This window comes from Vombatus ursinus, unplaced genomic scaffold, assembly GCF_900497805.2.
Source record: "Vombatus ursinus unplaced genomic scaffold, bare-nosed wombat genome assembly UNPS02000580.1, whole genome shotgun sequence".
NCBI classification, from domain to species: domain Eukaryota; kingdom Metazoa; phylum Chordata; class Mammalia; order Diprotodontia; family Vombatidae; genus Vombatus; species Vombatus ursinus.
In genome coordinates this window covers 24163345-24189197 of record NW_020940358.1, presented here as the reverse complement: position 1 = coordinate 24189197, position 25853 = coordinate 24163345, and the positions used below count along the sequence as shown (strand labels likewise).

The 25853-nt window shown below is 38.9% G+C and overlaps 1 protein-coding gene across 1 annotated transcript in view; it reads right to left on the bottom strand.

The window, feature by feature from the left end:
- B4GALT5 (beta-1,4-galactosyltransferase 5) overlaps positions 1-25853 on the bottom strand; it is a 109164-nt gene that overhangs the window by 18436 nt on the left and 64875 nt on the right. The window contains exon 2 of the mRNA XM_027852433.1: positions 4711-4845. Coding sequence (XP_027708234.1) covers positions 4711-4845 — 135 coding nt within the window. The remainder of the gene's footprint in view (positions 1-4710; positions 4846-25853) is intronic.

Below are 25853 nucleotides of genomic sequence, written 5' to 3'. Positions count from 1 at the left end.
GATTATCTTTTAAGAGTGCTTAATGAAGAAGTATTTTCTTAATCACCTGCACAGGTTTCAGTAGAGCCTAGAACTTTGATTTATTATTTTAAATATATCCAACTGCGCCACCACACCCCACCCCACCCCTATTCTCCTCAAATCTTGTAAGATTATCAGATTCCGACTTCTAAATAACTTCGAATTTCTTAAATTAGAAAACATGCACAACACTTTACAAATCTTAAACCACTACATAAATGCTATTATTATTGGCTACATTATTATTTCAACTACATGATGAAAAGAAAAATTGTGTGTGTGTGTGTGTGTGTGTGTGTGAGAGAGAGAGAGAGAGACAGAGACAGAGAGAGAGAGAGCGAGCACGAGCGAGCGCACTCTCAAGTCCTCAATAACTCATTTGCTTATTTGCTTTCAGGGCAAGTTGAATTCACTGAACCCTAATTCACTGATTTTATTCACCCTATATTCCCAACCCCAAGAATGGTGGGTAAGTTAATATGACTCATTTTTTTCTTGGTAAGAGTGCTTAGTAAATGGATACACTTTTGAAACCAACATTCTTGATGCTTGTGAAGAATAAGAAACCCAACTTTTAGTTGGATAATATTTGGTGGTTTTTTTCCCCCAAACGACAGGTGATTCCACATAGGTCACACCAATAAGAGGTCCTTTCACTTAAGATTGCCATGAGAAAAAAACTAGATGTTTCCTTTATTAATGTTTCCTATTCCTAGTAATCTCTTATATTCTATGGCACTTTAACATTGCTCAGAGCACTTTGGCATCACTATTTCCTTTCTGAACCTTCTGACATTCTTTGAAGGAAACAAGGCAAGGATTATCATCCCCATTTTACAGAAGAGGATGTTAAGGAAGTTATACAGCTACTAAGGGTAGAGCTAGGACACGAACTAATCAATTAATAGACAAGTATTTATTCAAGCTCTACTAGATGCCAGGTACTGTGCCAAGTGTTGAGGATACAAAGAAAGCAAAAAGCACAAAAACAGTCCCTCACCTCAAGAAGGTGCTAACAGGAGGAGACAATACGTAAATAAATACATATATGACACATACAGAGTAGAAGAAAGGTAACCTTACAGAGGAAGGCTCTAGTGGCTAGGGGACCCTTCTATAGGGACCACTGAACTGAAACCTGAAAGAACTTGGTAGTATCAAGAGGCAGAGACAAAGAGAGAGAGCACTGTAGGCACGGGGTATGGCCAGTACAAAAGTCATGGAGAACAAAGACACATCAGAGATGTGTTATTACAGAAAGACTGCTAGACTATAGGAGAAATGAAGGATAGTAGAGTGCTAGAAGACTGGAAAGGTAGGAAGGGGCCAGTTGTGCAAAGTCTTACAGCAGTGACTTTATATCTGATTCCAAAGATATTAGGGAGCCACTAAAGTTTATAGAGCAAGGGAGTGACATGATTAAACCTATGCATGAGGGATAGATTGGAATGAAGAAACTTGGAGAGGGAGACCATTTATAAGGCTATTGTAATAGTCCAGGGAGAAAATGATAAAGGCTGTCTGAGGCAGGAGGTAGTGGCTATCTGAGTGGAGAGAAGATGTATACAGTAACAAGATATTAGAAAAGTATAAATGAGAAGATTTTGCAACTGAGGGCAAGTGAAAGAGAAGTGTCAAGGAGGACACAAACTGTAAACCTGGGAGATTAGGAGGATGGTGGTGGTACAGAAGTTTGAAAGAGGGGAAAGTTGTAAGGGAAAGACAATAAGGACTGTTTTGGACATGGTAAGTTTGAAATACTGACATGATATCCAGTTCAGATGTCTAGTAGGCAACTGGATATGCTCAGAAGGGAGAGTAGGACTGGCTATATAAATCTGAGAATCACTGGCATGAAGATGTTAATTGAACCCATGAGATCATTGAGGGAGATAGTATATGGAACAAGAAAAAGAAAAAAGAGGCTGTGACAGGGCTTTGGGGGATCCTTAGGGTGAGATATAAGGATAAAGGTGAACGAGGAAAAAAAAGTCAAAACAAGTTGGAAAAGAAAGCATCATCACAAAAACCCAGAAAGGAGAAAGTATCTAAAAAGGGAAGGTAATCAAGAGAATCAAATGTCATAGGAAGAGAGGTCAAAAAGCATGAGGACTGGGAAAATGCCATTAGATTAACAATTAAGGTACCACTGAGGCACCTAGGTGGCTCAGTGGATGATGCACCAGGAGTCAGGAGGACATGAGTTCAAATCTGGCCTCAGACACTTACCAGCTGTGTGACCCTGGGCAAGTTACTTAACCACAACTGCCTCCAAAAAAACCCACTATCACCACCAAAGATATAAATAATTTTGGAAGGAGCAATTTCAGTTGAATGATGAGACTGGAAGCTAGAATAAGGAGGTCTTCAAAAAGGGTGAGAAGAAATAAAGTGGAGGACACTAAGTAGAGATGACTTTTTTACGGAGTCTGGCAGAACAGGAAAGGAGAGATGTAGTACAACAGCTAGCAGGGAAGGTAACAACAGTGAAATTTTTGAGGATGGGGATATATATGTAGGTAGCAGAGAAGGAAGCCAGTACGTAGGGAAAGATTAAAGATTAGAGAGACAAAGAGTAGGAATGACAATGGGGACAATCCACAAGAGCAGCATTCTTTCCACGCTCCACACTTTACCCACAGTCAAAGGCCACAGAAGAGACACCTCAGACTCAGTGAGCAATGTGTCCAGCCTGAATGGAGTTTTACTGTTCAATGGTTCCTATTTCTAGCTCATGGGTTTTTGTTGTTGTTATTGTTGTTGTTTATGCTGTTCCTAGAACTTCAGACCAATTCAATAAATGAACATCTATTTACTGAGCACCTATAATGTGCCCAACATTGCATTATGTTAAGCGGTACATATTTCGGCTCCCAGTAACTCTAGATTCATCCCTTACACTGCTGGTGTCTTTGCCCCTAGTCTCCTCCATTTGGTGGTGACAAGGATATCTGGAAATAACATGCGTCTGCCCTGTAAATGCTCTAGATAATCATTCACCACTGCACCATGTCCACACACTTCAGTTTATAATATTCCCTGAGAAAATAGCCCGTTTCACTATATTTACTATATAAGAAATCTGGAAGACAAGCCTCCTAGGTTTCATCACTGACTTATTTTGGGCATGACTAATGTCCAAATGACTAATATTGGGCATGTCATTTAATGTCTCTTTGCATTAGTTTCTGAAGTACTTCTAAGAGAATGAACAACACAAAGATTTTAAGGTATGAGATAGAAATGTTGGACACAGTTGTTTGGCTAGAAAGTCAGAAAAAGCTTTTCAAGAAGGTGACTAAGAAGTACCAATCTCAGCAAAGTATTAGAAAAGGATTGTTTTGATTAACTGAACCTGAATCATTGGGGGAAATCCCACATGTAAGGGGGGAATGTAGACTCCAGATATAAGGTTTCTCCCCAAGAAGTATTTAGGATACTGATTTAGGATTGTCTCAATATTACAAGGCTATCATTAGTAGAAACTGCCAAGAAGCTCAGTTGCAACCTTCATGGGTATAAGGGTAAACAGACTGTCTAGAGTGAACATTCAATTCAACAAGCATTTATTTGTTGTTCAGTTGTTTTCCAGTCCTGTCTGACTCTTTGTGACCCCATTTGGGGTTTTCTTGGCAGAAATACTGGAGTGGTTTGCCATTTTCTTCTCTAGCTCATTTTTTACAAACGAGGAAACTGAGGCAAACAGGGTTAAGTGACTTGCCTAGGATCGCACAGCGAGTAAGTCTCTGAGGCCAGATTTGAACTCAGAAAGATGAGTCTTGGGGGCAGCTAGGTGGCACAGTGGATAGAGCACCAGCCCTGAAGTCAGGAGGACCTGAGTTCAAATCCAGCCTCAGACCAAACACTTCACACTAGCTGTGTGACCCTGGGCAAGTCACTTAACCCCAATTGCCTATTTAAAAAAAAAAAAAGAAAGAAAGATGAGTCTTCCTGACTCCAGGCCTGGCACTCTATCCACTGTGCCATTTAGCTACCACGAGCGCTGATTAAATACACTGTCTCTCTTCTTCTCATTCCTCACCCCCTACACATAGACACACACACACACACACACACACACACACACACACACACACACGCTACTGAGCTAGCTGTTGGAAATACAAAGACAAAAAAAAAAAAAAAAACAAACCAATTTCTACCTTCAAGGAACTTACATTCTATTGGGAAAAAGAAGGACAACTTGTATATAGAGAAGTAATACAAAACAGATCTAAAGAAAAAACCAAGTAATTGGGGGGGGGGGGGGGGGATACCTAACAACTGAGGATATCAGGACAGGCCTGTGTTGGAGGCTGCACTTGAGTTGAGGCCTAAAAGTGTGTTAGAGATTGCAAGAGGCACAGAAAAGAGAAAGAAGAACATTTCAGGATATATGTTCAATGAGTCACCTACAGGCATCAAGAGCCCCTCCATGCTTAGGAAGCCATCCTTGTGATGGTCTTAAAGACACCCCTTATATCCCTGGAAATGGGATAATGCCTATGGGACTATCTAGCACTACAGGCAAATCACAAGCTCCCTTCAAGAGCCACTTTTATTATAAGTTCTTCCAAACCCTCCTCTTCAACCTATGCCTTTTTCCTACAAAGGTTAATTATTTAAACCAAATTTACCTTTGCTAGGAAGAGAATTTCTAATCACATGAGCTTCTTACTGAAAATGTACCTGAGTCATTTACACTGCTATTCCTCCTGGCATATGCACTCCGAACCACCTGCTCATACATCTGAGCACCTATTGTTCTCATGTTGTCTCGGATCAGGATACCTTGCGCTTGCATCATGAAGAGGTAGGTGTTCACTGTAGAAAACAGAGAAAAAGAAAGAAAAAAAGAAGTTAGTTCAAGGACAGACACTAAAACTTCACTTTTAGTTTCATTTCAATAATCAATAAGGTCCTTTTCCAACTCTCTAAAATTCTGAGTCTATGTGCTAGGGCTAAAGTTTATAGGATATCAGCCATCACTGGGCTGCTGTCTGGGTTCTGAAGAAGTTCTGAAAATATCTGAAAATCACAGATCTCTGAAAATATGTTCCATTCTGCCTTTAAAATAACTATGTCCACTATGTCTGATTTTAACATTTTGATGATCTGAGTAAGCACTGACACAAAGCTTGAAATGAGCTGAAGCAGCTGAAGGAAGCTCTTGATCAGGGTGACTGTGGGATTTTTCATTTTTTGGCAATAGCAACCTCCAAACTGAATCTCTTCTCTAAATGTTTGTGTTACTACTGAGGGCATCATGCCACCATCCTTCCAGTAACCCAGGTTTGCAAACAAGTTTTTGACTCTTTCCTTTCCCTAATGCCCCATATTCAAAGGGCTGTTACGTCTCAAGTTTAAAGTCTCAGCAATCCTATCTTCACACATCTGACATCTGACCCCTTCCTTCTACTCATGTAACTACTAATAACTTAGTTTAAACACTTCACATCTCTTGCCTTGTAAGATTACTTTAGATCTACTCTGTATATGCCTTCTAAGTATAAAGATGTTTGACATCTGACCTCATTACTCCTTTGCTCCAAACATTCTTGGCTCCCTATTGTCCCCCAAAGAAAAAACCTCTTCAAGAAACAAATAACCAAGAGAAAACAAAAACAAAAGAAAAAAAGAAATAAAACCAAAACTTAGCCTGATGTTTAAATCTCTCCACAATGTGGCTCCCATCTATTTATCCAGATTTATTTCATGTTACTCCCCTTCACATACTCTATATTCTGGCCAAACTGGCCAACGTTCAAGCTGTTCCCTAACCTCAGCATCCACCTCCTGTCTCTGTGAATTTTCACAAGCTGTCCTCCATGCCTGGAATACACTCCTTCCTCACTTCTGCCTCAGTGAATCCCTAGCCTCATGCAACACTCAGATCTGGCGTGCCAGAGCTATTTATAGACTTTGCCAATGGCCCTCACAATTGCTGGCATTCAACCCTGCCGGAAGTTAATTTGTAATACATGTGTGTGTGCATGTTGAATCTCCACCCCCACCCCTCCCTAGCAAAACATAAGCTTCTTAAGGGTGGGAACTATTTTGGTTTTGTCTTTGTATACCTAGCACTTAGCACTATGCTTTGAACAGTGGCGGATACTTAAATAAATGTTGAACTGAATGGAAGGTAAGGAAAACAAAAGGGATTTGGGTGGTTGGGAGGGTAGGGAGAGAAGAGACACTGAAGGACAAAAAAAAAATTTAACAGTTGCTAGACAGGATGATGTTATCTAAAGATAGAGATCTCAACTTTTCTTGGAAAGACTAAGGAGAAAATGGCTAATGGGGAGTTGATACCCCAGATACATACGGAGAGAGTAAAAGAACACCCAGTTAGAGTCAACAGGCTCAGATGAATGGCATCCTCAGGTTCTGGAAGAATGGGCAGATGCGACTGCTGACACTATCAGGTGAGCAAGCTCTGTGAGAACTGTGGATAATGAAGGAGGTGCCACAGGATCAGAGAAGAACAAATATCCCTATTTTCAAAAAAGGGAATAGTGTTGGAATCTGCAAACTATCAGCCATTAAGCTTGCATTCAATTAATGGAAAAATTCAAGAATATATAATTAAAGGAATAATTCGTGAAAATCTAGAAGAAAGTATCAACAGCTCATTCATTGCCTCCTGCTGCCACATATACTCATATCCCCCTTCCTAAAAAAAAAAACAAAAACAAAAACCAACTGTCCCTTCATCACACCACATGTCAAACTCTAAAAAAGCTAACTACTGTCTCTACTTCTTGTCTCATTCACTTCTCAGTTCTTTGACCTCACTCAACTGAAACTACTCCCTCCGAAATTAATAATGAAGTCTCAATCACCAAGTCTGATGACCTTTTCTCATCCTTATTCTTGACCTCTTTTCAGCATCTGACACAGCTGACCAATCTCTCCTAGAACTGTCTCCTTTCTGGGTTTTCATGAACCTGCTTTCTCTTGATGTTCATCCTACCTATCTGGCCTGTTCTCATGCGCTGCTGCTGGATCATCATCACATTACACCTCTTAGCTACAAATATACTCCCAAGGTTTTGTCCTGACATCTCCTCTTCTTTCTCTACACTCTCTTCTTGGAGACCTCATCAGCTCGCAAGGCTTTAAGTAATATCACCATGAAGATGACTCCCAGATTATAAAGCCAGCCAGCTTTAGTCTCTCTCCTGAACTCCAATCCCCTATCACTAACTGCTTCTTGGACTGTATGTCTCCAACTCAACAAGTACAAAACCAAACTCATTATTTTTCCCTATCCACAAACGCATTCTACTTCTGAACTTTCCCTTTTCTGTTGAGGGCACTACCATCCTTTCAAGTCATCCAGGTTCACAGCCACTTTTTCATACTCAACTCTTCACTTTCCTTTATCCCTCATATTCAATCAGCTGCTAAATCTTGTCAATTCTAACAAAGATCTCTCCAATCTCTCCATGGAGGTCTACTCATAGAGCTGCCATCTTCTTTCAATTACTTCTAGTATAAAATATAAACTCAATCTGGCTCCAACCTACCTTTACAGCCTTATTATAAATTATTCCTCTTCAGCTATTAAATAGTCTTACTAGCGATTCTTACCACAATGTCTGGCAGAAAGAGTAATAAATACTTGTTGACTTGACTTTGAACTCTTGTGGTTCCTCACACATGATAGTCCAACTCCAGTCTACATGGCTATGCACTGATACTCTGTTCTCCATGCCTGCAATGCACTTCTTCACCACTGCCTCTCAGAATCCTCAGTTTTTGTCAAAGCTCGGCTCAATAGCAACATTATACAAGAGGTATGACCTCTTCCAACTGCTAGCATTTACTCCAACTCCACACACAAATTACCTTGTACTTATTTAGTGTCTCTTTTGTACATACTTGTATACATATATGTTCTCTCTCCCAATAGAATGTAGACTCTTGAGGGTAGGAGCCATTTCATTTTTGTCTTTGTACTCCCAAATCCCAGCACACAGAAGTGATTGGCACAAAAGGAGCACTTTAAAGAATTGCAGCTGACTAATTAAAGCAATACTTACAAAGACCCATCTACATTTTTTCCAGTTGACTTCACCTAGTATTAAGAGGGCTATTAATCTGGTAGATTAGAAGAATATATTGGTGGCATGTTTATCAAACTTTTAGATGACACAAATCTAGGAGGGACAGCTAACAGAATAGAAACAGGATCCAAAAATATTTGAACACCTGGATGAATCTAATAAGATGAAATCTAACACGGATAAAAGTAAAATCACATAGATTCAAGAATTCCAAAAGCATAAAATGTAGAAGGTACACATAAAAAGTAGCTCATCTGAAAAAGATAGGGTATTTCTAACGGCCTACAAGCTAAATGGATCAACAACAGCATGATAAAGCAGAAAGAGAAGACACAGGGAAGACATGATAATTCTTGCCAAATATCTGAAGAGTTTTCACATGAAGAGGGATTATCTTGGGTTCAGAAGGCAGAACAAATAGCAATGAGTAGAGTATCATGGTATATTACTGCCTTGTAAGAAATGACAAATGTGATGACAGAGAAACATGGAAAGAGCTATATGAACTGATGTAGAATAAAAGAAGCAGAAAGAAGAGAATAAAATATACATATATAAATGTAACAATTACAACAATGAGAATGGAAAGAACAACTATAAAAGTCAATGTTGCAAAATTATGAAGAATAAGTATGTCTTAAAAGAGACAGGAAAAATCACTTCCACTCCACCTCTTTGCAGATTCAGAAGGACTACAAGTGTTGCACATTATACAAATTTTCAGATTTTTTTTTTTGATATATTGATCAGTTATACTGGAATGGGACAGCAAATTGATTAGGGAGATGTAAAAAGACTGCCTTAGGTCCAGCTGAAATTGTGTAACATAAATTTGTAGTGGGCCCAGTCAACGCTACTTGGGATTTTCTCCAGCTTTTTCCAGAAGCACGTGAGTGGGAGTGAAGGCAGAGAATGGTGGGAGTAATCCAACGCTGGGGTTTGACAGGGCAAATCTTTGATCAGATAGAGGGGCAAGGAACTTGTGGAAAGAAGGCAGTGTGGAGTTGAACTTATTTACCAAGGAGTCAAGATGGAAAAGGAAGAGAGACTAGCCATTGTAGAGCTGATGGCCTGGAAAAGAGCTGAGGGGTAGAGGGATTGGAGGTTGATGTGATGTCAAAGAACAGTGTTTGGAGTTACAAAGTGATCTACGGAGGATAATTAACAATGCCACAGGCTGCAGAGAGGTGAAGAAACCATTCATTAGATTTGGTAATTAAGAGATAACAGTTTCAGTGGAACAATGAGATAGGAAATCAGACTGCAGAATTCAGTAGGGAATGAGAGGAAAGGAAGTAGAAGGCACCAGTTATAGAGGCCTTCCCAAAGATTTTAGCCAGGAAAGGGAAGAGAACTATAGAATGAGCTCTACCAAGAATGAATGAATCCAGTAAGAGTTTTTTGAGAGTGAGGTAGACATGGGCTTGTTTGTGGGCATTAGGGAAATAGTTGATGAGAAATACAAAGAGATATATGACCGGGTTTTTGCCCTCAAGGACCTTACAGAGTTAGAGGAGAAAACTGTCTCTCAGAGACTTTGCCTACTATATTGCCCTTCAGATATGCATGGCAAACTGAAAAAAATTTAACTGGTTTTTTTCTAGTCATAAGTCTTTGAGATTCATTCTTTTCTTTTATCCTCTGCAGCCCTCCAGGGCTAAGTAAAATCACCGTAGTTTTAGATTTTCAGCATTTACAGATTCATCCCAGCTTTTATCACGGTTTGGATAGTTCTTGGTTTGGGAGTGGTTTGGGGTTTCTTTTTTGGGGGGGGAGAGGGGAGATTGCTTTCAACATGAAAGGATTCTCAGGCACAGCTTGTTGAAAGTGACTGTGCTTTGATTTCTTAAGCTGATATTCCTGCCTTTCATAATAAATCTAGAATCTGCACATAAACCCAGGATGTCCCATTGCTAATAGCACATCAGCATAGATTTTTAAAGTGCATTAACCTTGAAAATGATTAGTGGGAGCAGCAGTGTGGGGGAAACAAAAAGATGGGGAAGTTTCACAGAGGAAGGAGGTTTGAAGACTAGTTCAAGGACTTGCTTCTCAAGTAACAGGGACGGAGAGAGGGCCAAATGTTTACAGTTACCATAGTGGTCCAAAAATAGGCTATACTCCTCCCTCCCTCGCCCCCATTCTGACTTAAATAAAACATAAATGTAACATATAATTGGCCTAATTTTCACATATGTAGCTCTTACCATCCCCACCTTTTCAAAGATATCTCATATTAGACAAGTAACCTATATTCCAGGGTAGTCTAACACTGATAACATTATAGTTTTCTCATTCAACACATATATATACATTGAGTTCCATCTCTGTACCCAGCCATCTTTGTGTCACCTGTTGAGGGAGCATAAGTCCAGCTTCCAGGAACTTTCATGTGACAATTCAGCAATAGGACAAGTCCATACACGGAATCACTGAAAAAAAAAACTGAAGCCGTTCACCACAAACTCCCTCTTCTCTTCTGTTCTTTTTGTTGTTGTTTTCAAAAACTTTATTGATACTTTTTCTTTTTATATCACTTTCATTTTCAAAACCTCTCTTCTTTCCTTTCAGAGTTCAAATCTGGCCTCAGACACTTACTAGCTGTGTGATCCTAGGCAAGTCACTTAACCCTGTTTGTCTCAGTTTCCTCATCTGTAAAAAACGAGCTGGAGAAGGAAATGGCAAACCACTCCAGTATCTTTGTCAAGAAAACCCCAAATGGGGTCACAAAGAGTTGCACATGATTGAAAAATGGCTGAACAACAACAAACAATTGATCATTATAGATACACAGTATTTAGTTGAGTTTTCTTTTTCTCTTTCCATTAACATCTTTGTGTCACTGTATTGTTTTCCATAGAAAGCTTCCTTTACCTCCCCACATTCTCTATATTCATTGTCTCTTAAAGCAATAACATCCCATTGCCTTCTTGAATTACAATCTGTTTACCTGTTCTCCAGTTGATGATCACCTACTTTATTTCCAGTTCTTTGCTACTTTCAAAAGAAGCATAGCCATTTTTAAACCCCACTTATCTTTCTTTACATCTCTTTCATCTGCCCCCTTGGATCCACTGTATCTTGTAGTAATCTTTGTGGTGAGGGGACTTTCTTCACAAATTGTTTCAGCTTCTTTATTTTTCTTAATTAATGTTTAGTTTTCAACATTCTCTTCCACAAGATTTTGAGTTCCAAATTTTCTCCCCATCTCTCCCCTCCCCCACCCCAAGATGGCATGCATTCTGAATATCCCTTCCTCCAATTTGCCCTCCCTTCTATCATCACCCCCCTTCTATTATCCCCTTCCCCTTCCATTTTCCTGTAGGGCAGAATAGATTTCTATACCCCTTTGGCTATATATCTTAATTCCCAGTTGCATGTAAAATCAAATTTTAACATTCTTTTTTTTTTTAAACTTTGAGTTTCAAATTCTCTCCCTTCCTCCCTCCCCACCCACCCTCATTGAGAAGGCAAGCAATTCCATATAGGTTATATATGTGCAGTCATGCAAAACACTTCCATAATAGTCATGTTGAGAAAAACTAACTATATTTGCCTCCATCCTACCCTGCACACCATTTTATTCTGTTCTCTCCTTTGACCTTGTCCCTCCTCAAAAGTGTTTGCTTCTGATTACCCCTTCCCCCAATCCTCTCTCCCTTCGATCATTCCCCCCTCTCTTATCCCCATCATTTCTATACCCAATTGAGTTCTCTTCTGTTCTAGAGCATCTATAATCAATGCCTCCACCTCCTCTCCTCTCTCTTAACTCTCTATAGTCTGGCTTACAAGCTCATTTTAACTGAAACTACTCTCTGTAAAGTTGCCAATGGTATCTTAATGACCAAATCTAATCCTCATCTGTTGTGACCTCTCTGCAGTCTTTGACACTGTGAATATACCTTTCTTGAAACTCTCCTCTCTAGGTGTTCATCACAGTGCTCTCTCCTGGTTTTCCATCTACCTGATAGCCCATTCTACGTCTCCTTTGCTGTATCTTCATCCAGGTCATTAACAGTAGGGCCCCCCAAAGCTCTCTGGGCACCCTACTTCAGTTGGTGATTTTTTTTTAAAATCTCCCATGGTTTCTATTATTCTATGCAGATGACTCACAAATCTACTTGTCCAGCCCTCACCTCTGTCCTAATCTCCAGTCTCACAGCTCTAACTGCTTTTTGGACATGTTGAGCTGGATTGTCTCACATGTATTGAACACAACTTGTCCAAAACTGAACTCATTATTGTGAGAAATGCTAACGGTTTGGTTCCCAAAGAAATGATAAGAAAACAGGGGAAGATTGGTTTAGTGGTTTACACAAATATGTAAACAAGATGAGGGGGAGACTGGTTTTCACAGACTCCATAGAAACAATAGATATTGCATTGCAAACAGAGATGTTAAATGGGACATGCAGGAATGTTGGGACAAGTTGGGGGTTAAAGCCAAGTAATCCTATATAACCATTTGCTCTGCTCCTGTATAGGTGTGTGATTCCCATGAGGGAACACACTCAATTCTCCCAAGAATCTCTTTTCTCACTCCACAACTGTGATTTTGTTATGACCCAGCTAACTCTTGTTCAGGGAATTCACCGAGCCCAGTCTCGGGTTGAATTCTGAATTGGGTCTGGGGTTTTTATAACATTATCTTTCCCCTATGCCCTCCCCTCTCCCAAACTTCCCAAATATGTCAAGGACACCACCATCCTCCCAGTTATTCAGGCTTCTGAACTAGGTATCATCCTTGACTCTTCACCTTCCAGGTTGTCAAGTCCTGTCATTTCAACCTTTGTAGTTCATGCCTCTTTCTCTTTGCTGACATTTGCACCATTTTGGTACAGGCCATCACCATTTCACATGTGGACTATTGTAATAGCCTGCTGGTATCCGTGCTCAAGTCTGTCTCCATTCCAGTGCATTCTCCACTCAAATGTTAAATTGATGTCCTAAATCACAGATCTGCTGACCATATCACCATTCCTCCCAACCTCCCATTCATTAAACTCCAGTGGCTTCTTATTATCTTCAGGATCAAACAGAAAATCTTCTATTCAGCCTTTCAAAATCCTTCATAATCTAGTCCTTCCCCACTTTTCCAATTTTCTCACATCTTATTCCCCTACCCTCTACATAACTCTGTGATGTTACTGGCTTCCTTGCTGTTAACACTATCTGATGAGTGGGCATTTTCACTGCTATTCCCAATGTCCGGAATTCGCTCCCTCTTCATCTGTCTCCTAACTTCCCTAAAATCTCATCTTCTGTAAGGAGCCAGTCTAGTCCTCCTTAACAACTTAATGTTTTCTCTCTGTTAATTATGTATAATTAATCCTATATACATTTTGTTTGTACATAGTTGCAGGTATGTTGTCTCCCACTAATACAGCCTAATGGCTGCAAATTCCTTAAAAGCAGGGATGGTTTTTTATCTTTCTTTGTATTCGCAGGGCTTAGCACAATGCCTTGTATGTAGTAGGCACTTAATAAATGCTTTTTGACTTGACTTGACTCTTTCCTATAGGTGGGTCTTGGTTTTCCAGACTCCAAACAGTGTTCACTGGCTGTTCCTCAGCTTGGAATTCTGTCTCCCTCATCAACACCTCCTGGCCTTCCTGGATTTCTTCAAATCTCAGCTAAAGTCAACCTTTTGCAAAAGGCCTTTCCCAGTCCTCCATAATCTTAGTGCCTTCTCTCTGAGATTTAGCTCCAACTCATCCTGTCTGTATTTTGTTTGTACACAGTTGTTTGCATGTTATCTTTCCCATTAGACTGCTAGCTCCATGAGAATAGGAATTGACTTTTGCCTTTCTTTGTATTCCCAGTGCTTAGCACAGAATATATGCTTAATAAGTTTGTTAGCTTGATTGAACCTGAACACAGAGCCTTACACACAATAGAAATAGTTTGTTGGCATTTAGAGCATTTCACAATCCAGTACAGAGAGAGAGAGAGAGAGAGAGAGAGATTCTCCTTTCTTGCCTTCTATGGTCCAGTGAAACTGGCTTTCTTACCATTCCTCACAATATTCCATTTTTAGTAACTAGTATCTACCCAAACTGTCCTCCATGCCAGGAATGTACTGTACTCTCTCTTCATCTCCGCCTCTTTACTTCATTTCCTTCAAGAATCAGCTCAAGCACCAACTACCTTTTACCTGAAACCTGTCTGGATTCCACCCAGGAGCTAGTTCCCACCTTCCCTAAGTTACTTTGTATTTACAGTATAGATAATATTTGTATTTCTATCGCGCGCGCATGTGCGCACACACACACATGTATATGTCTCTCCCAAAAGGTGAGGATGGGTTCATTTTTGTCTTTGTATTCACCATCCTGCTCTGGCCCTGTTCTCTAGTGTAGACTGAGTGCTAGGAGTATGACAATTGTTGACTGATTCAAAGAATTGTTCTTCTTTAGTAAAGCTCAACTTTCCTCCTACCTTATACAATCAAACATCCTATTTTTCTAAATCTTGATCAACTAGAAGATCACATATAATGTTCTGAAGTACCACATCCCATATATTAATATTTGATTATCAAACTTTTCTCTTAGTCTGAGCCAATTTAATTACTCGTGACTTTTTAGACTCCCTAGGCTCTTTATCAATTACAATTTCTAATGATTTTTTCCTTCTCCCTACATAATCTTCTCAAGCTTCTTTACTGGACCATCATCCTTCTCTTGCCTATTACTAACTACTACTAGGGGCACATCTCCAAAGATTTGGCCTTGAGCTCTTTTCTCTTTACACTGTGCTCTGTAGGAATCTTACCAGCTCCCATAGATTTAATTATCATACACATTTTAAAAAGACCTAACCTCTCTCCTAAATTCTGGTCCTATATTACCAACTGCCTGCTGAACACCTCTACTTCTGATGTCCCCTAGGCATTAAAGTTCTACCTGTCCAAAACAGATGTCAATGTATTTCTTTTTTTTTAATAGTTGAAAAATGTATTCAACTTAAAACAAGCATTTCCACTATTCAAAGTAAAATAGATAAAACAGATTGTTAACTGGAATTCTTTGTTATATCCAACTTACTGTTTGCTTCTGTGCATTTCAAAAAAGGCTTTAACAGGGCAGAGCCAAGACAGCAGGAGTGGTAGAAAGCAGCACAACTGAGCTCCCCCCCCCCCACAAAATTCCTCCAAACCTAGAAAATGTACCAGACCAAATACTAATGAAGGAATCTAGAAAAAAAATCAGTGAGACAGTTGTCTAGCCCAGATCAGCCTCTGTGGAAATTGGGGATGGGTCAGGTCAGGCCAGGAGCACATCACTCTCCAAACACCCCATTTACCAGAGAGAGACTGTGCAATAGGGCAAGAGGAGATCTCAGACCCACACCAGAGCACGCCCCCCAGACACATGCTGGAACACCAAAATGGGGAGAGGTGCTAACTGGCAGCTTTGTTGCCCACTACTGAGTTCTAGGTCATAGTTCAGAGTACACTGAGAGGGAGGAGGGTTGTGTGGTGTTTGGGAGGCTAGGAGTGGTGTGCAAGAAAGAAAGTTCAGAACTAAGCAGAGCAATGTGGCTCAGCCTTCAGGAGGAGATTACGGTCAGTTGCAGCAGCAAGCCCAGCTTGCAGAGCAAAAAGCAGAGCAAGAATTCCAGACCAAAGGTAAGCCTACAATTCTGTCACTGAGTCGGCAGAGTTTTCCAGCTTATTGATAGGGGCTAAGTTCAGCAGCAGTCTATTGCCATTCAGACAGAAAACCAGGTCAGACGTTTCTGAGCTCAGACCAGGGAGCCAGCAATCACTTTGCCCTAGATCAGACCACCTTGGGAGCACTAAAGTTTGCAAGTCTTCAGCCTATCCCCTAAGATCCTGGAATAACACAACATGCAATATCCCAAGAAAGCAGTAGGAACAACCCAGACCTTCACTCTGGAAATACTACAGAGTTCAGCCTTGGACATCAAGTCTGAAGTCAGAAAGTAGACTGGAAGAATGAGAAATCAAAACAAAGAAAATACTATCATAAAAAGCTCTTATGGTGACAGGGACACTGAAGGCAAAAACTCACAAAAAGAGAATGACTAGAAAATAACAAGTAAAACCTCAGAGCTTGGGCACAAACTCAACTAATATTCCCAGAATAAAGTACAAATTTAAAAACAAAAAGTTAAAATTACTTTTAGAAACAAAATGAGAGAGCTTGAGGAAAAAATTAGAAAAGAAATAAGAAATATAGAAGAAAGACCTGGAATCAACAGCTTGGCACAAGAGGTACAAAACTTGTCCCCAGTCCCTAGAAATTAGAATAGAACAAATAGAAACCAATGACTCCATGAGAAAACAAGAAATATCGAAACAAAATCAAAACACTTTTTTAAAGAAGAAAATGTAAGATATCTCATAGCAAAAACACTAATCTGGAAAACAGATTGAAAATATTAAGAACCACTAACCAGATAGACTATTTGAATTATCTAGACATCATAGTTCAAGAAATCATAAAAGAAAACTACCCAAATCTCTTAAAACTCCCAGGAACATTATAGCCAAAATCAGGAGCTTCTACGTCAGAGAAAAAATACTATAAGCATCCAGAAAGATAGAATTCAAATTCCCAAGGGCCACAGTTATGATCACAGATGATTTAGCAGCCAGCACCATAAAAGAGCAGAGATCTTGGAATATAATATCCCAGAAGGCGAAGGATATGGGCTTACAACCAAGAATAACACTCAGTAAAACTGAGTGTAATGCTACAAGGGGAAAAATGAACCATTAATTAATTACAAGACTTTCATGTATTCCTGATGAAAAGACTGGAGCTGTAAAGAAAACCTAATTTTCAAACACAGAAGAGAAAAATAAAAAGGTAAAAATGAATGAACAATGATAAAAGACTAAGCAAGTATAAACTGCTTATTCAAATATGGGGAGATTATATATGTGTCCCCTCTGAACCCTATCATCATAAGGAGTCATAGAGGGAGTCTATTAGATATGGCCTAATTGAGAAAAAGCATAATTACAAAAACTTCTTTAACAACCCTTTTCTTCCTTTTTACAATACTATTGCTAATTCCTCTCTCCTCCCAATCCCACCCCCACATAATTTAAAAAAAAAACAACCCCACGAAATAAATATGAATAGTCAAGCAAACAAATCCACATTGACCATATCCAAAAAATGTTTATCTCATTCTATGCCTAGGTTGCTGTTTCATATTTGTTTTCAAATCTCCAGGGCCCCAGTGAGTTGCCTTGCCCAGATGTTGAATTGATAAGGAGATCTTTTAGATGCAAAGAGCATTCAAAAGACTCAAAAGAAATGCCAGAGCCAGAAGGAACCTTAAAAATCCACTAATCCAACCTTCTCATTTTTATAGACAAAGAAACTGAGGTGGAGAGAATGAAAATGACTTGTCATACAGTCATACAGCTAATATAGTGGCTATAGTGGCGGTGCCAGAAAGGAAGGATGACTTGCCCTGAAAACACTTAGGAGGAAATGAAGAAAATATTTCTTTAAGCAAGAGGAACAGCAACAATGGTTGGGTTTTCCATATTTCTGCCTAGGTTATAAAAGTACCCTGGGTGCTAATAATCTGTTCCAATTGCACAATGCCTGACATGCAGAGGTTCCAAGAAAGTGAATATAACCATTACAAGAAAACACTCACATGTCAAAGATTTAGATTACAGTAATCAGATATAGGCAGGGAGAATTGCCTAGGGCACTGAGAAGTTAAGTAACCTGCCCATGATCTCAGTGACACTATATGTCAAAGTTTCCTGGCTTTGGGGTAAACTCTCATAAGAGGATAAATGATCATTTTTCATCCACTGCCAAAAGACTTTATAGGCAATTTTAAAACAATTAACAGTATTAACATTTGCATAGCATTTACTAATGTGCCAGGCACTGTACTAAGCCCTTTACAATTATTATTTCATTTGGTCCTCACAACAACCCTTCAAGGTAGATGCTATTATCATCCAATTTTACAGATGAGGAAACTGGGGCAAAGACTCGTCCAGAGTCACATAGCCAGTGTCTAAGATTTGAACTCAGGTCCGAATATTACCCTTTGCTGCCATCTATTTAGTAAGAAAATCAAATGTTTGCTAGCTTAGGGTGGCTTGGGGGAATCTTTTGGTCTCACTGTAGTGATATTTTATAGCAGTTAAACTCTCTCAGAAAATGGTTATGACGATCCATAGTTGTACTCAAATTCATTTCCCATTTGGGAGAATCATCAGCTTGTTTAAATAATTCAGGCTCAAGTCGCCTCAACTACATAACATAGCTTTCTCATTTTTATCCTTTCTTCTAATGTGGTACTGATTTTAATCTTTGGTCTAACAAGTTAGCAACTAACAAGTAATGTCTTCATTTTTTGTGTGTGTGATGCTACTCAATGCTCACCATGTTCAGTGCTTAACTCTCTCTCTCTCTCTTTTTTTTTTAAATTTTTAGGCAATTGGGGTTCAGTGACTTGCCCAGGGTCACACAGCTAGTAAGTGTCTAGTGCTTGGTCAGAGTCCAGATTTGAACTCAGATCCTCCTGACTCCAAGGCCGGCGCTCTATCCACTGCACCACCTAGCTGCCCCACTTAACTCTCTTCTTGAGAAGTATTCAAGACGTATAGTTACAAGGCTTCTACATGGTCTATAAGCCTTTATTTTGCTGGTGAGGAACTCCCTCTCTCCATATAAATCACAACTCATCTATAAACTTACAAGTCTAGAAAGAGGTGCCTAAAGTTCAGAGAGGTTGAACATCTTGCTAGTGGTCATAAAGCTAGTAAGAGTCAGAGGAAGGATTTGAATTCAGGTCTAACAGACTACCAAGACCAAAGCCTATCTTTCTACTAGACTGTGTCTCATTTCTTACTCCCCAAAAATGTTGTCTACCTTTGCACTAATGTTACCAAATATTAAAGTATACATTACTTTATTGTGGAGGGACTTGGTAGTTCTTAATTGAATTTGTACATCCCTTCATATTCTGCAATAGATGTTGGCACACATATGTCAATCTAACTGGTGGCCGTTTTGTATATAATCACAATCACTGCAACACAAAATTAACAATGATGCCATGAAATCATGTTGTTGCCTTTGGATACATAATAAAAGCAACTTCCCAAACTCCTTTATTTGCTTCTCCTTGGAGAACTTGTATACCATTCTTTACATTTACATTGTTTCCTTTTTCCTTCTGGTTTCATATACAAGAAGAATGTTAAGATTGATATGATTTACCTAATGCAGAAGTGGTCAAAGATGTGAACATGACCAGTTTTCAAAAGAGAAGCAAATTAAAACTCTGTAGTTTCACTTTATATCAGACTGGCAAAGGTAATAAAAGACAAAGATGGTAAATGTTAGAGGGACTATGAGAAGGAAGACAGACACACTAACACACTATTGGTCCAAACATTCCTAATAGCAATGTGGGAGCTATTTTTTGAAAACAAAACAACAACATTAAACTGTACATATCCTTTGATCCTCACAATACCATAACTGGGTACAATCAAGGAGGTCAAAGATGTATGAAAGGCCTTAGATATGCAAAATTATAGCGGCAGTTTCTGTGGTAGGAAAGAGCAGGAAGCAAAGTGGTTAGGTACCAGACAATTAGAGTGTATGAATGGAAGAGAATATTATTGCACCATAATAAACTGTGAATATGAAGAATTCAGAGAACTTGGGAAGATTAATATGAATAGATGCAAAGTAAGTAGAACTAAGTAAATATACACTGTAACTGCAATAATATAAAGGAAAATGACAATAAAAGATATCAGAACTTTGATCAATGTAGTAACTGGACAACTTTGGAGGAGGCAGATAATAGATTAGAGGACCTCAGAGGTCACCAAATATAATCTCATTTTATAGATGAAGAAATGGAGGCTCAGAGAGGTTATATGACTTGCCTTGGGTCACATAATAAATGATTTTGTTGACTGATTTAACATATTTAAGTGTCTGGCATGTGTGTGATACAAAGACAAAGAATGAAATAATCCCTACTCTCAAGGAGCTAATACTCCTTGTAATAAGGGAGACAAGTACACATAAACATACACAAAACAATGTAATAAAAAATATACATACACAAAATAGTTATTAAATAAAAGGTAGCTTGGGAGAGAAGAAACTAGCTGGGGGAAAAGGGGAGGCAGAAAGCCTTCATGTAGAAGATTTCTGAGCTGCATCTTGAAGGAAGAGAAGAATTGAATGAAGCAGATGTAGGGAGGGAGTGTGTATTCCAGGCAGTCAGTGCAAAGTAACAGAGAAGGGAGGTTGTTCAGGGTCTGATATAAGGAGCATAGAAAAGGCTGGTTTGGCTGGAACACAGTGTAAGAAGGGTAGTAATTTTCAATAAGGATATAAAATACAGTTTGAGGCAAGGCTGTGAAGATCTTAAAAAGGCAAACAGAGCAGTTTAATATTTTAGTGGCAATAGAAGCCACTGGAATGCCATGCAGTCAGTGCTAAACTTAAGAAAAAATCACTTTGGCAGCTGTATGACAGATAGGATAAGCTGGAATGGTGAGAGAGACCTGATGCAGGGAGAACAATCAGGAGGTCCTTACAATAATTTAAGTGAGAAGTAACAAGGACCTGAACTAAAGCAATAGCTGGCCTGATGCAACAGATGCTTATGACAGTAGTAATGGAAACGTTTGGTAACTGACTAGATATTGGAGGGGAGGGGAGGGGAGAGAAGAGTGAGGAGTTGAGAAAGAGTGCTGAGGTTATAAACACACGGCACAAAATGGTGGTACAGAATAAAGAACTTTGTGAGAGGGCTGGATTGGGGGAAGAAATGTTTGTTCTGGATATGATGAATTCAATGTCTCTGGGATATTTAGCTTGAAATATCCAAAAGATAAGTATCTGAAGTAGAATTTGGATCTGGGTCCTACACAGACAGATAATAGTATCTTAAATGGTTTTGTTTCCTCTTTCTTGTGGTTCCTTCTATTGGTTCTAATTCTCACTTACAACATGACTAATGTGAAAATGTTTAATAGAAATGTATATGTAGAGCCTATATCAAATTGCACACCGTCTTGGGGAGGAGGGGAGAAAAATTTAAAACCCAAAAGTGCATGGAAGTGATTGTTGAAAACTAAAAGTAAATTAATTTTAAAATGGATTTGTCTCTAAGGTCTCTTCTGGTTCTGCCACTCTATGATTCTTTTAAGAATTAAAAATGTATGTTGGAGAAGATGTGGGAAAATTGGAACACTAATGCATTGTTGGTGGAGTTGTGAACTGATCCAACCATTCTGGAGGGCAATTTGGAACTATGCCCAAAGGACTATAAAACTGTGCATACCCTTTGACCCAGTAATAGCATTTCTAGGTCTGTATCTCAAAGAGATCATAAAAATGGAAAAAGGACCCACACGCACAAAAATATTTATAGAAGCTCTTTCTGTGGTGGCAAAGATTTGGAAATTGAGGGGATGCCCATCAACTGAGGAATGGCTGAACAAGCTGTGGCATATAAATGTAATGGAATACTATTGTGTTGTAAAAAATGATGAGCAGGCAGATTTCAGAAAAACCTTGAAAGACTTATATGAACTGATGCTGAGTGAAGTGAGCAGAACCAGGAGAACACTGTACACAGTAACAGCCACACTGTGCAATGACTGACTTTGATAGACTTGGCTCTTTTCAGCAATCAAGGATCTAAGACAACTTCAAAAGACCCATGATGGAAAATGCTATCCACATCCAGAGAAAGAACTATGGAATTCGAATGGAGATGGAAGCATACTATTTGCTCTCCTTTTCTTTTGTTGTTTTCATTCTTCTTTCTTGTGGTTCCTCCCATTGGTTCTAATTCATCATGACTAATGTATGCTTAACATGAACATGTAAATAGAGCCTATATCAGATTGCAGGCCGTCATAGGGAGGGGGAAAGAGGGAGAAGGGAAAATTTGAAACTCAAAATCTTATGGAAGTGGATGCTGAAAACTAAAAATTAATAAATTATTTAATAAAAAAAATAAAGAATTAAAGATGTAAAAAAGTTTTTGCATAAGCCAGAAACAGTCATCTGAAACTGAGCATTTAAAAAAAAAAAAACCACTTTGAGGATAATGCCAAAACTCTGAAAAGATAATTAAGATATTTAAGAACTTCTAATGACCCACACTTGTGAGGTTCAGTGCCAATAAAATCAAAGCATGTTATAATAGACCTGTACTTAACATTTTCCTACGAAACATGAAACTATTTTTCACAAATCCAATATCTAGTTTGAAGGTTGTCATTTACCACTATAAATTGAATGAGAACAAGACAGACACTGGTTCACACTTTCATAAACAGAAAAGTTCCATCCTGTGGCCAATGTAGGTGGCCTTACAGAATGTGTCCAAGCCTGGAATGCTTCTTGGAGCAGGGCACTGAGCCTAAGGACAATCCCTTCAGGTACTCCCTGGCAACACTAACAACACACCCCCTTATACTGGGCTTCATCCACAAGTACACAGTCCTTCTCCATTCGAAGAGTCCTGTGTCTCTGCACAATCAGGTGATACAACCTTCACTAGAATACATCAATAAATACTTATGACTCATAAGAATTCTTTTAGGAGCCAGCTAGGGTGGTGCAGTGGAGAGAGCACTGGGTCTGGAGTCAGGAGGACCTGACTTCAAATCTGGCCTCAGATTAGATACTTGACACTTAATAGCTGTGTGACCCTGGGCAAGTCACTTAACCCCAACTGCCTTATTTAAAAAAAAAAAACACCATAAGAATTCTTCAAAATTCTAAACACAGATGATAAAATCTGGTATTTAGTATAAGGAGGAAAATGATCTTTAAATTGAAATCAAATAGCAAAGAATTAGAAGTTGAGGGGATGCCCATCAATTAGGGAATGTCTGAACAAGTTGTGGTATATGAATGTAATGGAATACTATTGTTCCATAAGAAGTGATGAGCAGGCAGACTTCATAAAAACCTGCACAGGGTTATATGAACTGATGCTGAGTGAAATGAGCAGAATCAGAAGAACACTGTACACAGTAACAGCCACACTGTGCAATGACTGACTTTGATAGACTTGGCTCTTTTCAGCAATGCAAGGATCTAAGACAACTTCAGAAGACCACGATGGAAAATGCTATCCACATCCAGAGAAAGAACTATGGAGCCTAAATGCAGATGGAAGCATACTATTTTCACTTTTTTGTTTTTTCTCTCTTATGGTTTTTCCCTTTGGTTCTGATTCTTCTTTCACAACATGACTAATGTGAAAATATGATTAGTATGATTGTACATGACCTATATCAGATTGCTTGCTGTCTTGGGGAGAGGGGAGCGAGAAAAATTTTTAATTCAAAATCTTATAAAAGTGTGTTGGGAGAATTTTCCCATGTGAGTTCTAGCTTCTCTTGGCAGAAGTTGAGGGTCACAACCCGTTGCGTGGCAAAAATAAGGAAGTCTCACAAGACCTCTCCTCTGCTGACACGCAGCTCCCACGGTTGGCTCAGGTCTCTTCTCATTGGGAGAAAAGTCCTACTCATACCCCTGATAGGAGGGCTGCAGGTGTCCAGCAGACTTGGTAATTGGCTATCATGTGGAGATCATGCTTTGATCAGGTGTTACTAAGGATATAAAAGAAAGCTACTAGCACTTAATAAACAGAGCTTCTGCCATCTTGCTGTCTCCCGCCTCATCAATGTGCCTCCAGGTTAAGAGTATTGAGCTGGTCTCATGCTCACCACTGCAGTGGCCGCGTCAAAGTGAATGTTGAAAACTATCTTTACATAAAAACTGGAGGTGGGGGGTGGGGAATGCTATTAAGTGGAAAAAATTGAAACCAAAGGAAAAAAGTACAAATGAAAGCTTTATATAGTTTTTATAAAATACTCTCTGAAAATGAATGTCACTAACATTAGTTATATTTATAAGGTACCTGGAAAGTAATCAAGGGTTGTTGATAAATAGGAAGCAGGATATGCTAAGACTCTGCTAGGGTCAGAGGTAAAAACACAGTTTCCTTTAAGCTCAGTTCTGAGGCCCAAGAAATGTTAAAAGTAGGCACTGCATGAATTATTGCCTTAGATTTAGTTTCATAGGATCATAGAATGTTAGACTAGACTAGACTTCAGACTAGAAGGAAATTTCAAAATTATCTAGTCCAACCTCATTTTAGAGACGGAGAAATTGAGGCATAGAAAGCAGAATAACTTAGCCAAGATTATAGAGTTTTTTCTCTTTAATTAAAAAAGAGATGGGAGTATTGTGTTGGTCCCCACTTTTCATCAAAAAATCTACAATATAACCTAATCAGCTACCTAACAGTGCTAACCTATTTCTTAAAAAAAGTTTTGTAACTCCTCTACACTGATTCAGCAAGTCATCTCTCCATAAAATTGGCCATGAGGACTTTTGAGACACATTTAAAGCTCTTGAGAAAAGACTCGAGCTAAAATTCATGAAAATATTTCAGTTCTCTACTCCCTCCCGCTAGGGGTATGCTAGAGCCAGACTACACTGACTCCACAGAGGCAACTGTTAAATTTTCAATGTGAGCATTTGTGCCTCAGAAATTAGCAAATATTACAAATGAGGTCTTGATGTATTGTTTTGTTGATTATTTAGATTTAAGAAAGTGACAGAGAAAATATTAATAAAGCAGATTGAACTTGGTCCATGATAAACAACACATATTTAAACTGTTTCCCCAAAACCAGTTTGCACACAACTTGAGTGGGGCCTATAATTAATATTATTTTCTAGCATATGTCCATATGTAATGTTTTTCCTTTTGAAGATATTTTAGAGGTATAAATTATTGGGGAGGGGGGGTGTGATCTATATTCAGATCAATATGGTTTAAGTGACTTGAATAATTAATTCCAGGTTTAAATCAGTGTGGCCATGGTAAATAATGATGATGACGACAACAGTAATTAGCATTTATGTAGTGCTTTAAGGGTTGCAAAGTGCAACTCTTAAATTTGCAAATATAAATATTATCTCTCTGTATCTTCACAACAAACCTGGGAGATAGGTACTATTATTATGCCTATTTTACAGTTGAGAAAACTGAGGCATGAAAAGGGGAAATGACTTACCCAGGATCACATAACTACTAAATGTCTGAGGTCAGATTTTAACTTGGGCCTCCCTGACTCCAGGCCCAGCACTCTATCCACTGGGCCATCAGCTGCCTGTAATTATAATGCCAACATTTATATCATGCTCAGCTAGTTTACAAACTGCTTTTCTCAAAACAACTTTGTGATGGATACATTAAGAGTATGACTTCCTATTTTACAGATGAGGAAACAGTCTCACAGAGAGGTTAAACATATTGCTTATGGCCACACAATTGGGAAATGTTAGAGCCAGGACTCAAACCTATTTCTAAATCTTGAGCTCTTTCTATTAAAATCCATCCTCACTCTTGAAGAAATACCTCAAAATAGTGCCTACTTTAAGGTGTATCAGTAGTAAGCACCCACTTAGTATACGGAAACAACTTATAAGTTTTGGTTAACAGAAAAATATAATATATAATAAGTTGTACTTGTAATAGCACCATCACAGAAATCAAAGCAGAAAAGTTGTTCTGCAGAAACCAAAGAACTGAAAAGAACCCTTTCTCTCCCCAGCATAGTCTTAATAAAATAGGAAGTCACATACCACCTAAAAGGCACATTTGTGATCACTACTTTAAAATTAAATTCTACAGTGACTTGTACAAAGTTTGACAAGAAAACTAAGCCTATTTTTAATACCCCTAAAA